Source organism: Tetranychus urticae, chromosome 1 (genome assembly GCF_039701765.1).
Source record: "Tetranychus urticae isolate SD_2017Ah chromosome 1, NJAU_TeUrti_SD_1.0, whole genome shotgun sequence".
NCBI lineage: Eukaryota > Metazoa > Arthropoda > Arachnida > Trombidiformes > Tetranychidae > Tetranychus > Tetranychus urticae.
This window is the reverse complement of record NC_142958.1, coordinates 2,824,688-2,837,078: the sequence shown is the minus strand read 5'-3', so window position 1 is coordinate 2,837,078 and position 12,391 is coordinate 2,824,688. Positions and strand designations below refer to the sequence as shown.

Genomic DNA, 12,391 nt, shown 5'->3' with positions numbered 1-12,391 from the left:
TTAGTTTTATTACTGTTATCCAGGAAATAATGTCAATCAAGTTTCCAAGGTAATAAAATGTAGGTAAGCATGAAATGAGAATTTTGTTTTTTTCTCTTTTCTTTTTAGCAAAAACATATTCTATTGATAATTTCATCCATCAATTGATTCATTCATTCAGTGAAATCATTGGTTTCAATCTCTACTTTGTCTTCATTTTCATGGAAGAAAGAAAAGGGTTGAGTAAAAGTATTTTTTCTTTTTTCTTTCCTTTTCTTTCTATTTCATTCAATGAATCACAGTCTGACTTTCCTTCTTTGTATCTCACTTGTTCATTCAAGACGTTGTGACTCATTCATGTTATCATGTTTAACATGATCATGATGATTCATTACGATAAGGTAAACAGAATTAGTTACGTATTTTCTTCATGCATTTTTCTTCTAAATAACATGATAACTTGCAAAGGAGAAAAATGTTGCTCATATTTATCAACATGATTGGGCCTCTTTATCCTCCAACAGTCTTTTTACCCTCATTTTCATCGTTATTATCATGAAATATACACATCATTTGCTTTATCAATTTTTATGAAGAAAAAGAGAGAAAAGTTTTCAAAGAATCAACCAATTATGTCATGGTAATCAAATCAAATCAACTCAAACCATCCAAACCATCCAAACCATAGCTTATCAGAGCCTAGTCAAATAATCGTCACACAAATGTAAAATTTTAATTCCGAGAAGAATTTACTTTCGATTGACTTCAAGCTTTGATATTTTTATATTTCATATTTACCACAATTCACTCTTGATTTATAAAATCTGAAAACTGTAATAACATCAATAATCAGATGATAAAAGTCTAGACCGAGTTGAAATGCCCTTTGAGTAAGTTTGATAAATCTTTGGCTATCAGTCAAAGTCAGTTTCAATATTAATGCAAAAAAACCTGATGAAGCCAGTTAAACTTTGACTCACAATTCAGTCACTTTGTCAGTTCCTAACCCAACAAAACCTACCTCAACATGTCACCGATTTCATGAAAATTTGTCGCTAACAAATGAACTTAAAATTTATCGATAATCGTGTCAAATAATCGTGTCAAGTCCATAAGACTTTGGATCAACCAAGTTTATTAACGTATAGTTAGCTTACTGTTATAAACTTTGAGCTATCCAACTTTGATCCTTTCAAGACAAACATTGGTTCAATCCGATGCATTAGTTTGAAATTACTTTCAGCCAAAAGTGATCCAGCAATTTAAAGCTTGCAATCATCCAGTAAACTAATCAAACCAATATTGATAACAATGCTAATTTCAGTTGCTTGGGCACCTTTCAAATGTTGACAGACTCACGATTATCTCTAAAAAATCAGACAAAACCAGGCAAATAAAAAGGTTAATCTTTGAAAATATTTTAGGTAAACCATTGCTCTTCATTTTCCCATAATGACCCAGAAAGGCAAACATTTTAGCCCAGATTTTACCGTTACAGTGTCACACGAAGTCAAATACCAAAGAGATTCTTAAGCTATCCAATATCATTTAAGGAATGATAAATGCTCCAGGTTACAACCTTAACCAGGATCAAGTTTTACCTTTGTCCTCTCAAAAGGGAATTTCAAATTTTAAACTTTTCCCATAAAGAGGACTTTTCCCTTTGCTTGTTATTTACATTGAACCAAAGTCAACTCTCTTTATTTGTTGAACAATTTTTGTCCCAAACTCGCTTTTTGGATACATTTGAGGGTAAAAAATGGATGACAATAAAGTGATAACACACAAAGCAAGATAAATGTTATTATACATTCAGTTATTTACATTTTAATTTTTAATATTTTCTCATTTCTTGCTCTGACCATCAATTACATTATAATCATCTATTCACAATTGGCAATGGTAAACGGTAAATTGTCTTAATGGTTTTGCATGAGAAGCTGCAAGTTTAATATGTTCATATTGGATAATTGATGGTTGATCAAGCACAACGCAACTCATTTGTAATTACAGTTTTACTCATTAATTGTTGTTCAATCTTCATGATTCAACTTTAAAGTTTAAATGAGCGAAAAATTTTTGCTTCAAAAAGATGCTTCTATTCATAGTCTCAATGGTTTGTACATTTGGCTGACCTTATGGACAACATAAAGGATCAATCATTGGGTTACCTTAAAAGGTTAATAAATCTTGTTTCAACTAAATAATAGAGAAACCAATAAACTCTTTAAGGTTCAATACAATTTGACAAACTGCAAATGGTTTACCTTTTGTTTTCATTGGAATCACAGTTTAGTCTTTGCAACAGCAACCACAGAGTACAAATTTTTGGTCACTTTGAGGTCAGTAATGGTTCTGCTCGCCCTAAGGGTTCACCAGTTAACTTAAATCTCAACATGCTTACCTTTCAATTGGCAAATTAAATTTATCACTTGGAGTTTAATTTGACCAAGAAAAAAGTCTTTTATTCAAGAGACTCTTATTGACTGTTTTCAATACCATTTGATTAATGTTACCTTTGAATCCAATTTTTGCTTCCAGTCATTAAATTAAGCTTGAAATGTCGAGAATTTTTGGATTTTTTTTGCAAAATTAAACATTTTCTTTGTTTTTCCTCGACTTTTTACTTCACTGAAAATGTTTCTTTTGCTTTTGTGGTTTCAAAAGTATAACAATTGAAATAATCCAAGTCATAAATAACAACATTTGTTGGGACATGAATGTGTGTTTTTTGGGTTATTTTTCGGGTTGCATCTTGAATTGAAAATTTTGTTGCTGCTTTTGAAATGTTATCATGAAAAGTTCGTGAAAAGAATCTCTTATTGATTTGATCTTTTTTCTTGGTTTTTTCCTAGGAAAAGAGTAACAGAAAAGGAGAAATGAAAAGATTGTGTTCATTCAATTCTGTTCAAATAGTAACTTGCGGTTAATCATTGGAACCGATCCTCACCAATTTATATCATTTCTGTTGTTATTATCTTTTTTTTCGCTTCTGTTACGTTCACTCCAAGGGTTATCTGTTATCAGTTCGTTACAGGGATTGGATTGAGAGAGACAGAGGGAAAAGGAAAAAGACTCGAATGAAATGATGAAAAATCACAAGGCATCACAAATTCATTTGAAATTCATGGGAACAAAAGCCTCTTCATGAGTCCCTATGGAGAAACAAAATGGTATTGAATGTTATCTTACTTTTTACGCTCTCATCGTTTTACTTTTTTTCATTTTCTTGGTCTTCTTTTCTTTTCTTTCCTGATTGTCAAGGCTTATAAAATAACACAATTGTGTTACACAGTAAATTTGCAACTAAAAGCCAAAGTAAACCCAAACGACTGTTTGGTAAGTTGAACTCAAGCTAAACTGCTTGACAGCAACCGAATCATTGGTTATAAAAGCGATTGGTTTCAATACATCAATGCATCAAGTCATTTCAATAAGTCTTATAATCTATTGTAATAGCGTGGTCAAAACAGTGAATGATCAAAATGACGGAGACAAGCTTTAGTCTGGCGTTGACTGTTGCAAAACTGATCTCCATTGAGAATCCTTATAATCCCAGATATAAAATGACCAAGTTACATCGATGCTCTCAATGGTAATCGATTTTTAGCAATTTGGGTTCTAGAGATCGATTCAATATTCGATTAGTTATTTATTCGAATGGATTAAAAGCACAAACTTCGCAAATTTTCCAATACACCCAATCGTTGCAATTCCGTTCTAATCTTCCATCATCGTCATCATCTGCCGTGACTAGAAAATTTTCATCAAGCCATTGAAAAATCGTATTCGATTTGTGAGAATCGCGCTTGGTTAATCGATTTTAAAGAAAGAATCGATTCCATATGCAAAGATTCATAATTACTTTAAAGGAGTCGTTGAAAAGAGGTTACTAACCACTATGCTACCAGAGAAGGGTCAAAGAAGATATTAATTGGTATCTTTAGGTAACTTTTACAACCATTACAGATGCCTTGATGTTTCATTTATGTTACTATTTATGTTGAATGTTACTCTTTTGAGATTAAGAAAATTACGAATCATTTTTTGCTCATAAAAGTGAAGAGTTGAGGTAAAAAAGATGCTACTTAAATTACTCATTTAAAGCAATGCGATTATAACCATTAAATTAGCAGTAAAGGATAATGATGATGATTAATTTTGCGAAAAGTCATGTTGTAATTGAGGTGAAAAGCAAATAGTTTTGATTGAATCACGTTAAAAATAATACTAAAAGGTAATATAATTGCAAAAGTGAAATCATTTTTGTAATATTATCTAAGCAAACAATTAATCAATGATGAAATGAAAGGCAGGGAATCTAGTAATGAAGGTGTTTTTTCACTATTAATTTTCATTCATCATCTTATTTGGAAATCTGTTTTTACCCTTTTCTCAGATTGTTCATTCATTCATGCAACATGAAATGACTCATTATCTCACTGAATCAAATTTCATTCAAGAATAGCCTTGAGCATTACTCAACCATCAATCAGCTTTAAAGAGAAGTTAAATTATTGGAAAGTGACAAAAACAATTAAACTCTTGTTTACCTTTTGAAAAGTTAATTAAAATGTGTAAATTGTCATCAACCAAACAACTGATTAGCAATTTAAATTGAACAATTCAACATTTCCTATTGGCATCAAAATCATTACAAAAAAATGATTGTAACCCAGTTATGATCATGCAATGAACAGTAAATTTGGTTGAAACAAATAAACACTTGAATTCATGTTTTTTTGTTTCCAATTTAATTGTGTTCACAAGTAAACATTAAAAGTCATTCACATTGGGACAAAATTAGACGATTGAGTAAATAAATTTACATCTTTTTTTCAAATAAAGTTGATCGCCTGTAATAACCCAATTATTATTGCTGTAAAGTTGATTTACAATTGAATTTCATAGGCAAGTGTTGCTGTAACAAAGCTTGCGAGTAAACAATTTAATAATGAAAGGTAAAAAAAGTATCAACAATTAAAAGCTGAAAGAGTTGAGGCATCATTAGCAGCATTTTACAGCTTAATGAAACTGTATTGTTTACCTTTGCTACAATGCCTTTTACAGTGAAAAATATAAAAGCCTTTGGAAAGGTGAACATTGAACAAAAAAAGTTGTTTCCTTATTTGTTTACCTTTTTCCTTTACCTCATCAATTGATTGTTTAATCGACTGTCCAAACAGTAGATTGTTATTGAACAAATTGTATAACAAATGGCAATGTTAATAAAAGGCTCAGGTTGTCTGTAAATTAAAAATATTGATATTGCGTGTTAATGTATCACATTAAGGTAGACAAAAAAACGACTGTTGATTTTGAGTCAGTTTAACAGGTAAATGACAGGATAATGAAAAGGTTATCTTTTGAATAAAAGGAAGAGAAGATTTATCGTACAAAAAAAGAAGTGAAAAAAGTGCAAATATTAATGAAAATGATTACATTTGGACAGGATAAACCTGATTGCATTGTCTAGTCTTAAATGTGTTACCTGTCTGTGAGCTTTAAATCACTTAGAATACAATTCTAGAACTGGACAAAAGAAGCCAAAAAAACAAGGCAAAGACTGAAGATGAAGATAAAAGTATTAAAAAAAGGTAAAATGATGATGTGGAAGTTGCGTCAAGATGATGATGATGAAAAAAGTGGAAATGGTTAAGGTAAAATCTATGAGAAGAAAAGGTAGAAACCTGTTTGACAACATTCCGGTGTTACTTGTTGAGATGAAAAGTCTCTCTCTTTTTGCATCATCATCATCATCATCCTATGAAACTCATTTTTGATTCAACTCAATTGACCTTAACTTTGAAAGTAACTTCACTCTTTGCACGCGCCTCAACAACCTTTCCTTATTGGGCTTAACGTTGAGACTTTTGTTGTTGGTTTCTTGACGGATTATTGGGTTTGTTATCATCATCATCATGATAGAGGGAAGATTTTCTCGTTTCTTGGCGAAATGTGAATTATAATGAAAACGTCAATTGAAGATAAACAGACTGATGATAATGGTGATAAGAAATGAGTCAGAATCAGGAAAGAGCGTGATGATTCCATCATCTTTATCTTCATCTTGTCTAAACAAGGGAAAGGGATGAAAATGAAAGTGGAAAGAGGAAAGAGGATGATGGACAAGACTGCCAACGGAAGCTGAAGATTGTGAAGGAGGCAGGAATTTTGATGAACATGCGAATCAAGTCTCATACTCTTTGGGATATTAATGCATCAGCAGGAGGAAGAGATGAACATTTGGATGAAAAGACTGGATGAGTCATGAGATCGATTTGACAATCGATTGTATTACATTGAGTGTTGCTTTGACTGTTGTAAATGGTTCCTTAAAATGTCATTAACTGTTGCCATACTTGAAATTTAATTAAACTTGCAAATGGTTTGATGATGATAATTATCCTGCTTTGTGTCGTTTCCCACTGTTGGTCTTCCTCTCCGATTGTACAGTCGAACCTAATTTTATATTAAAAAATTGAATGTCAATGAAAAAAGGTTGCCAACAATTTGAAAGCTTTAATTAACCTGAATAATAATGTTGAGGTAATAATGTAAAGGGTAAAAAAGGTCCGTTTTTATGGTCTTTTTTTTCTGACTCTTGTGTTTTTTTAGCTGCTATAATGAAATGTAATCATTAGTACAATGATAATATTACAGTTAACCGGATATTAAATTTACCTTTGATTATCATTAATATTACAGTGTGTTTTTTTTGCTGCCTTTCATTATGATTCATTGTCTGGTTTAATGTAATTTTGCCTGGCTCTGTGTGATAATCATAACCAGTGTAAATTAGGAACCTCAAATTACAATTTACTTGAATGTGTTTTTTGGTATGTTTTTCAATACAAAACAACAACAAGATAAGTAATAAAAATTGTAATCATTAGGTTGATGGTGATGATAAGCAATCATGATTCTCTGTGTGGTTCAAAGGCATAATTTAGGAAAAGTTACCTCGTCAATTTAACTAACAAGTTTAAATTACAGTTACTTCGGTCTAATGGACATAAAGATGAGAGAAGAGGATAAAAGGTTCAGTTATGATGATAATGACGAGTCTTTTTACTGGAACAAAGAAGAGCATCTTTTATTACTCTTGACCCCTCAATACCAATTGGGAGTTTTATTCACTTTCTCCTCTCTTTTTTTCCTTTGGTTTCTCTTCCTTGCTGCTTTAGCCATCTTCTTGTTGATCATCATTTTTGGCTTTCCTTTAAACTTCATCTTTCTCTCATCAGTATTCAATGAGTCATCCTTGTGTCAGGATGATAAACTGTAAAATGGTGTGTTAATATATTCACAGTGAAATTGTTGCCTTTTCTTGGTTAACATCAATGAAAGCTTTTTTTACAATGAATAAATGTTTCTCCTTGAAAAGGCCAATATCCAAAGCATATTGATTGCAATATTTAAATAACTTGAAATGGCAATAATTTTAAACACTCTTATCAATGTGCCTTAATCAATGTTTGACAAGTTTCATGTGAAAATTGCGACAATCAATTATCGACATTTCACATGTACGGCTGTTAATTATCTAATCAACTGAACTGCCAATTTGATGGAACTTGTTTCCTTTGATTTCTTTATTCCTGACTTTTCCATTTTCCTTCGGTATTTTGGTCTCTTTATCAGATTAAATTGAATATTCATGAACATTTCCAAACAAAACACTTCTTTGAATATATTATTTAGGTTGAAATTGTTGGTCCTTTATCATTTCTGGTTTCATCCGTCAAGTGAATCTGAAAGAGAGAGGAAAAGTCAGTTATTAAAAATATCGTTTAAATTTTTGTTACTTTGGTTAAATCACTTGTAGGATGCTCATCATGATTTGATTATTAGACAATCCTATTATTGAAATGATTATTCATAATGAAGCTATTAATCGGGAAAATAATAATTGTTTAAATCAATCATTTCTCACAGTATGCAATAAGGTTAATTAAAAACACTGGAATCATTTTTGATATGTGAAAGTAAATCATGTTAACATGGTTATTAAAATTGATGATTGACATGATTGATAAGCTTTCCTTTTGTTTCTTAATTTACTTTAATCAACTTGATCAGTAAATTAAACCAATTTGACTTTTCTCTTTTAGGCTTTAAGATTGTCATTGGCGATTAAAGTTAATGATAATTGTTGAGGAAATGATTATTATTGTTAGTAATTGACTAAATAAATCAATTAATTGTTTCCCATGATTCAGGAGTGTTTACTTGTTTGTTTCATGAAGAGTGTTCAGGATGAACAGAAAAAAAACATTGGAAACGTTATTATCAAGCTAAGGATTGTTAGTAATGTTAATAGTTATGGTTGAAGCTGATGAAAATTGATTAAAAATTATATTACTGATTAAGGACTATTAAGGCTTTTAATAGGTTAGTTGGTAATGTTTTGTTTTGTACTTGTATTAGGTTTGTGCAATTGTTTGCTGAATTAAACTGAAATATTAATTGAGATCTGAAACGGAATCAAATTCCTTTGAAGATTGTGATAAAAGTTGTTTTTATCAACTGGAAACCTTTCCTTTTTTAACACTTGTCTCAATGATATTGGCTGATCAATTCACTTTCTAGGTTAAATTGTTTACCTAATAAATATTACTTGACTTGTTCAATTTAACTCAATTTAGAGTTAATATTTGTATTTTTTTACCATTTATCTTTTCCGTTTACCTTTACCGGTCAATAATCGTGTGTATTGCCTTTGCAAACACTCGATATTCATGGGATGAGTGAGGCTTTATCGTTAAGAAGTTTTCCATGTTGGCATGAAGCAAGAACAGGCTTTAAATGAACCAGAAACTTGTTGGTATTAACGGGATTTCCAGTAAATTAAAAAAGGAGAAATGATTGGTATCAATGTACATGGTTGACTTGATTTTGTTTTCATCCTGATTCACTTGATTATCATTTGACAAAATTCAATCATTTGGAAAAGCTTACAATCTAGAGAAAAGGGAAAGAAAAAGAGAAAGGAATGAGTAAAATAATTAATAAAAATAGAGATCATTAGAAAGCAGTTGATTATTTCGTAGGCCAAATTTAACTTGGCTTTATCAAACACTAATCAAAGGTACTTCATACTCTAAAGATTTACCTTTATCAAGTCAATTAACTTGAAAGAGTCATTGGCGTCTTCTTCAAAGGTTTTAATTGAACAGTCGATGGTATGACAGCTACAGCTCTTTGATATAATTGATCCAGAGCAATCAACATTGAAGATGAAAATAATGGTAGGCCTGATGAGATGGTGGTCATTATGAAAGCCATGATGGTGGTTAAAGCCTGAACCTAGTTGGTTTATACCTAGAATAAACAAATTTAATCAGATTAATAAGATAATGGTCAATTGTTGGGATAGTATTACTTTGCTAAAACATCATTGTTTACAGGCTCTCAATAAACAATCAAGGTTGATTGATTTTTGCGGTTCTCCTTTTACCGTTTTGTTTCTTATTCACACCAGCCATCTAAATCTTAGATAGTTATCTTGATGAACGTGCATTTCAAGTAGAAATGACATTTCTCAGGAAATCTTTGTGTTGACAAATAATGATATTGCTTAGAGATGAATAAGTAGGTTTAATGATTATCTAAGATATAACATAATCAAAACCAAATACTTGCCAGTACTTGATGGGGAGATTGACGGTTAGTCATTTGCCATTGCATTGCTTGCTCCAACGTAATTCCAATTATTTAACAGCAGATTAGGTAACTATGATCCGTGTATTATCGCTCATCCTGAGTTGGAGTAAAAGTTTCCTGTTAATTTTAATACATCACTCCAATTGTTAAACACTTGAAAGTTTGTTTAATAAAACTGTTGATTTGATTAATTTTCCTACTGTGCACGTATTGCCATCTAGAGTTGCAATAGGAAACTGAAGACTTTTTGTGGTTGCTTTAAATAATTTGTTCAATTGTAACTTGGACGAAATCAATTAAATTATTAGAACTCACTATAATTATCGTTGATTGCTGTTAAATCTAGCTTATTTTAACTGGAAGTCTTTAGCAATTTAACTTTTAATCAAAGCCAAAACGTTATTGTTCAAGTCTGGTACCAAACAATGATATAGATAGATATCATATCAATTGTATCAGATACATTTTACTATTTTTAGTTTTGTTTACAATTATTTTCTGTGGTGATTTTCAAATAAACTAGTTCTGTTTACTAATTAATTGTGACTCCTCATTAAAATCTTGGTCTATTCCGTTATATGATAATGGATCTAAATTGATTACTGTGCGAGTTTGTTATGCTTTTACATTTGTCAGTCCATTTGCTGTTGTCTTTTGCTTCTAGCGTTGATTATAAATTGGTTAATATTTCGGGAAGCCAATAGTCTTTTTTTATTGCTTATCAGTTCGATATCCATTCAATTCATTGACATGTCTACCATTGAAGAGAAAACCGAGAAATTATCCAAGGCGACTCAAGAATACCTGAGAAGTGAGATGAAAGCCACAATCGACGATTACAAATTGCTGGAAGAGATGAATAAGGTTACTTTAGAGGTTGGTTTAATCTGATGTGTGTCTCAATTTTTTCATATCATCCCTTGATCTTTCGAGCTCAGACATATTTAAATTGAAATCTTTTTTTATTCCAATCCAGAAATATAAAACCATGGCAGATAAATGCAAATCAATCAATGAATCGCAAAAGGGTTTGAAAGAAAAGTATGATACTTTGGGCGTTTTTTTCGGACAAATTGATAAACTGGAGAAGAAAATAAATAGTCTGGAAGAAATGGCTTATGCAATTGATGGATATACGAAAAAGCTGGAATCTCAATTCAAGAAGCTTGAATCATAATCTTCAATTACAGTCAACCCTCTCAAAATGAGACTTCGTAGGCATAGCTTCAGAATCTACAGCTGTATATTCAAAATATGAACTTCGAAAATAGATATGGACTTTGAAAAATGGTCTTAAAATGATTTGATTAAGAGTTTTTGTTAAACTAATTCATATTGATCACAGTTCATGAAGATCTTTTGTCCTCATGATCTTTCACTAAATATGTAAACAATTCATTCATTTTTGGTTTATCCATATTTCCAATTAGCGTTGATGCGTCTATGTTGCTTGTAAACGTCTCGATTTAAGAGTTCAATTTTTTAAGGTTTGACTGTAATAGTTTCACTTATGATCTGAATCTGATTCTACTTTGTTGACATTTTAAAATCGTATTTTTGTATCTTTGTTTTTTACCATTGAAGGTCCAATTGAATTTTACTAGATTTAATTATCCTTGAAATTATGCACCTAATAAAAATTTAAAGGATACATTTCTTATTTAAATTAATATAATTCGATAACATTGTTTATTGGGTGTATTGGGCCTCGGAGAAATCAGAATAAATCGATCAAACAATTGTTTAATTATACTACAATTTAATATAGCAGTGTTTTTTGACATAAACTTTCGATTCAATTGTTTAATACATTTTAAGAGGACCTCTTCTCTCCTTTTTTAAATCCATGTGTACAATTAGTGAAATTCCATGACATCCCTCTAAATATCAACTAAAAATTATGATTCACAGAAAACAAGACCCTTCTTGTCAGCTGGTGTTCGCCAGTCGGGTGGATTGGCTCGCATTTCTTTAACTTTACTACGATATAGAGTGAAATCTTCCTCCATTGAGACGTACCAACTCCACATGCCCAAGGCGCCGACGACGATATATGCAACATACACTTTGTAGAGATCGATTTTACCATACGGGAAGTCAGGATTCATATTCATATCTTGAGTCCACCACAATTGCTTCTTTTTAGCCATAATCCATTCTTTATCTTGATAAACCATATTATATGGATCTCTTTCAGAGTAGGTTTTGACCAGATTATCAGGAACATCTTGCCATCTTTTCCATTTCCTAATAGGGTTAGGAGCTGGATCTTCAGAGTAGTTTCGTCGAGAGTTATTTAACTATCAAGTGTCCAGTTTAGTGAGAGAAAAAATTGCACGATATAACAATCAGAAGTAATCAAAAGTCCGATAAATAATATATACATCAGAGTGATATGAAAGCGACGAGAAAAAAGGAAGAAAAATAGCGATTAGAAATGAGGCTTGTATAGAAGTAAATATCTGAAAATGTGTATTAAATTGAGCCTTACCTGATAGAGACCAGTTTGATAAAACTTACCACGAGCTGAATTGTTAATAACTCTAACCAAAGCCATGATAATTAATAATTTAAATTGATTAGTCCAACTAAAAATATTTGACCTTCCAATTCAAAGTAAAAACAGTAACCTTATGTTGAGTAAAAAGCAGCATCTAGTGTTAGCTTTATGAAGCAAATTGAAGCGCACTTTATAATGAAAATTGTAGATTCCAATCAAACAAATAATTGGTTAATGAATGATAGA

The 12,391-nt window shown here is 31.1% G+C and overlaps 2 protein-coding genes and 1 long non-coding RNA gene across 6 annotated transcripts; 1 reads left to right on the top strand and 2 right to left on the bottom strand.

Moving 5' to 3' along the window:
* Positions 1 to 4,882: 4,882 nt before the first annotated feature.
* Positions 4,883 to 9,803, bottom strand: LOC107367457 (uncharacterized). Of its 4 annotated transcripts, XR_016200983.1 has the most exons (6): positions 9,625 to 9,762; positions 9,440 to 9,532; positions 9,095 to 9,303; positions 8,651 to 8,943; positions 6,943 to 7,733; positions 4,883 to 6,441 (listed from the first exon to the last, which is right to left on the bottom strand). It is a non-coding gene; the product is annotated as an uncharacterized LOC107367457 (long non-coding RNA). The 4 variants fall into 4 exon arrangements; XR_016200981.1 differs by having other exon boundaries at positions 9,440 to 9,793; XR_016200984.1 differs by lacking the exon at positions 9,440 to 9,532 and having other exon boundaries at positions 5,229 to 6,441; positions 9,625 to 9,763.
* Positions 9,804 to 10,115: 312 nt separating this feature from the next.
* Blos2 (biogenesis of lysosome-related organelles complex 1 subunit 2) lies at positions 10,116 to 11,315 on the top strand. The gene is made up of 2 exons (XM_015935146.3): positions 10,116 to 10,521; positions 10,622 to 11,315. Exons 1-2 carry the CDS (start codon positions 10,396 to 10,398, stop codon positions 10,820 to 10,822), a joined length of 327 nt encoding a protein of 108 aa, XP_015790632.1. The 5' UTR covers positions 10,116 to 10,395; the 3' UTR covers positions 10,823 to 11,315.
* A 69-nt stretch (positions 11,316 to 11,384) lies between these two features.
* Positions 11,385 to 12,261, bottom strand: LOC107367436 (uncharacterized). Its single transcript, XM_015935137.3, has 2 exons — positions 12,137 to 12,261; positions 11,385 to 11,945 (listed from the first exon to the last, which is right to left on the bottom strand). Exons 1-2 carry the CDS (start codon positions 12,200 to 12,202, stop codon positions 11,544 to 11,546), a joined length of 468 nt encoding a protein of 155 aa, XP_015790623.2. The 5' UTR covers positions 12,203 to 12,261; the 3' UTR covers positions 11,385 to 11,543.
* Positions 12,262 to 12,391: the final 130 nt, after the last annotated feature.

Bases quoted from the DNA above. Each gene is read 5' to 3' on its own strand.
- Blos2 (XM_015935146.3), top strand. From the start codon at position 10,396: ATGTCTACCATTGAAGAGAAAACCGAGAAATTATCCAAGGCGACTCAA. The intron at 10,522-10,621 runs GTTGGTTTAATC...ATTCCAATCCAG, and splicing joins TGAATAAGGTTACTTTAGAG to AAATATAAAACCATGGCAGA.
- LOC107367436 (XM_015935137.3), bottom strand. From the start codon at position 12,202: ATGGCTTTGGTTAGAGTTATTAACAATTCAGCTCGTGGTAAGTTTTAT. The intron at 11,946-12,136 runs GTAAGGCTCAAT...GACACTTGATAG, and splicing joins ATCAAACTGGTCTCTATCAG to TTAAATAACTCTCGACGAAA.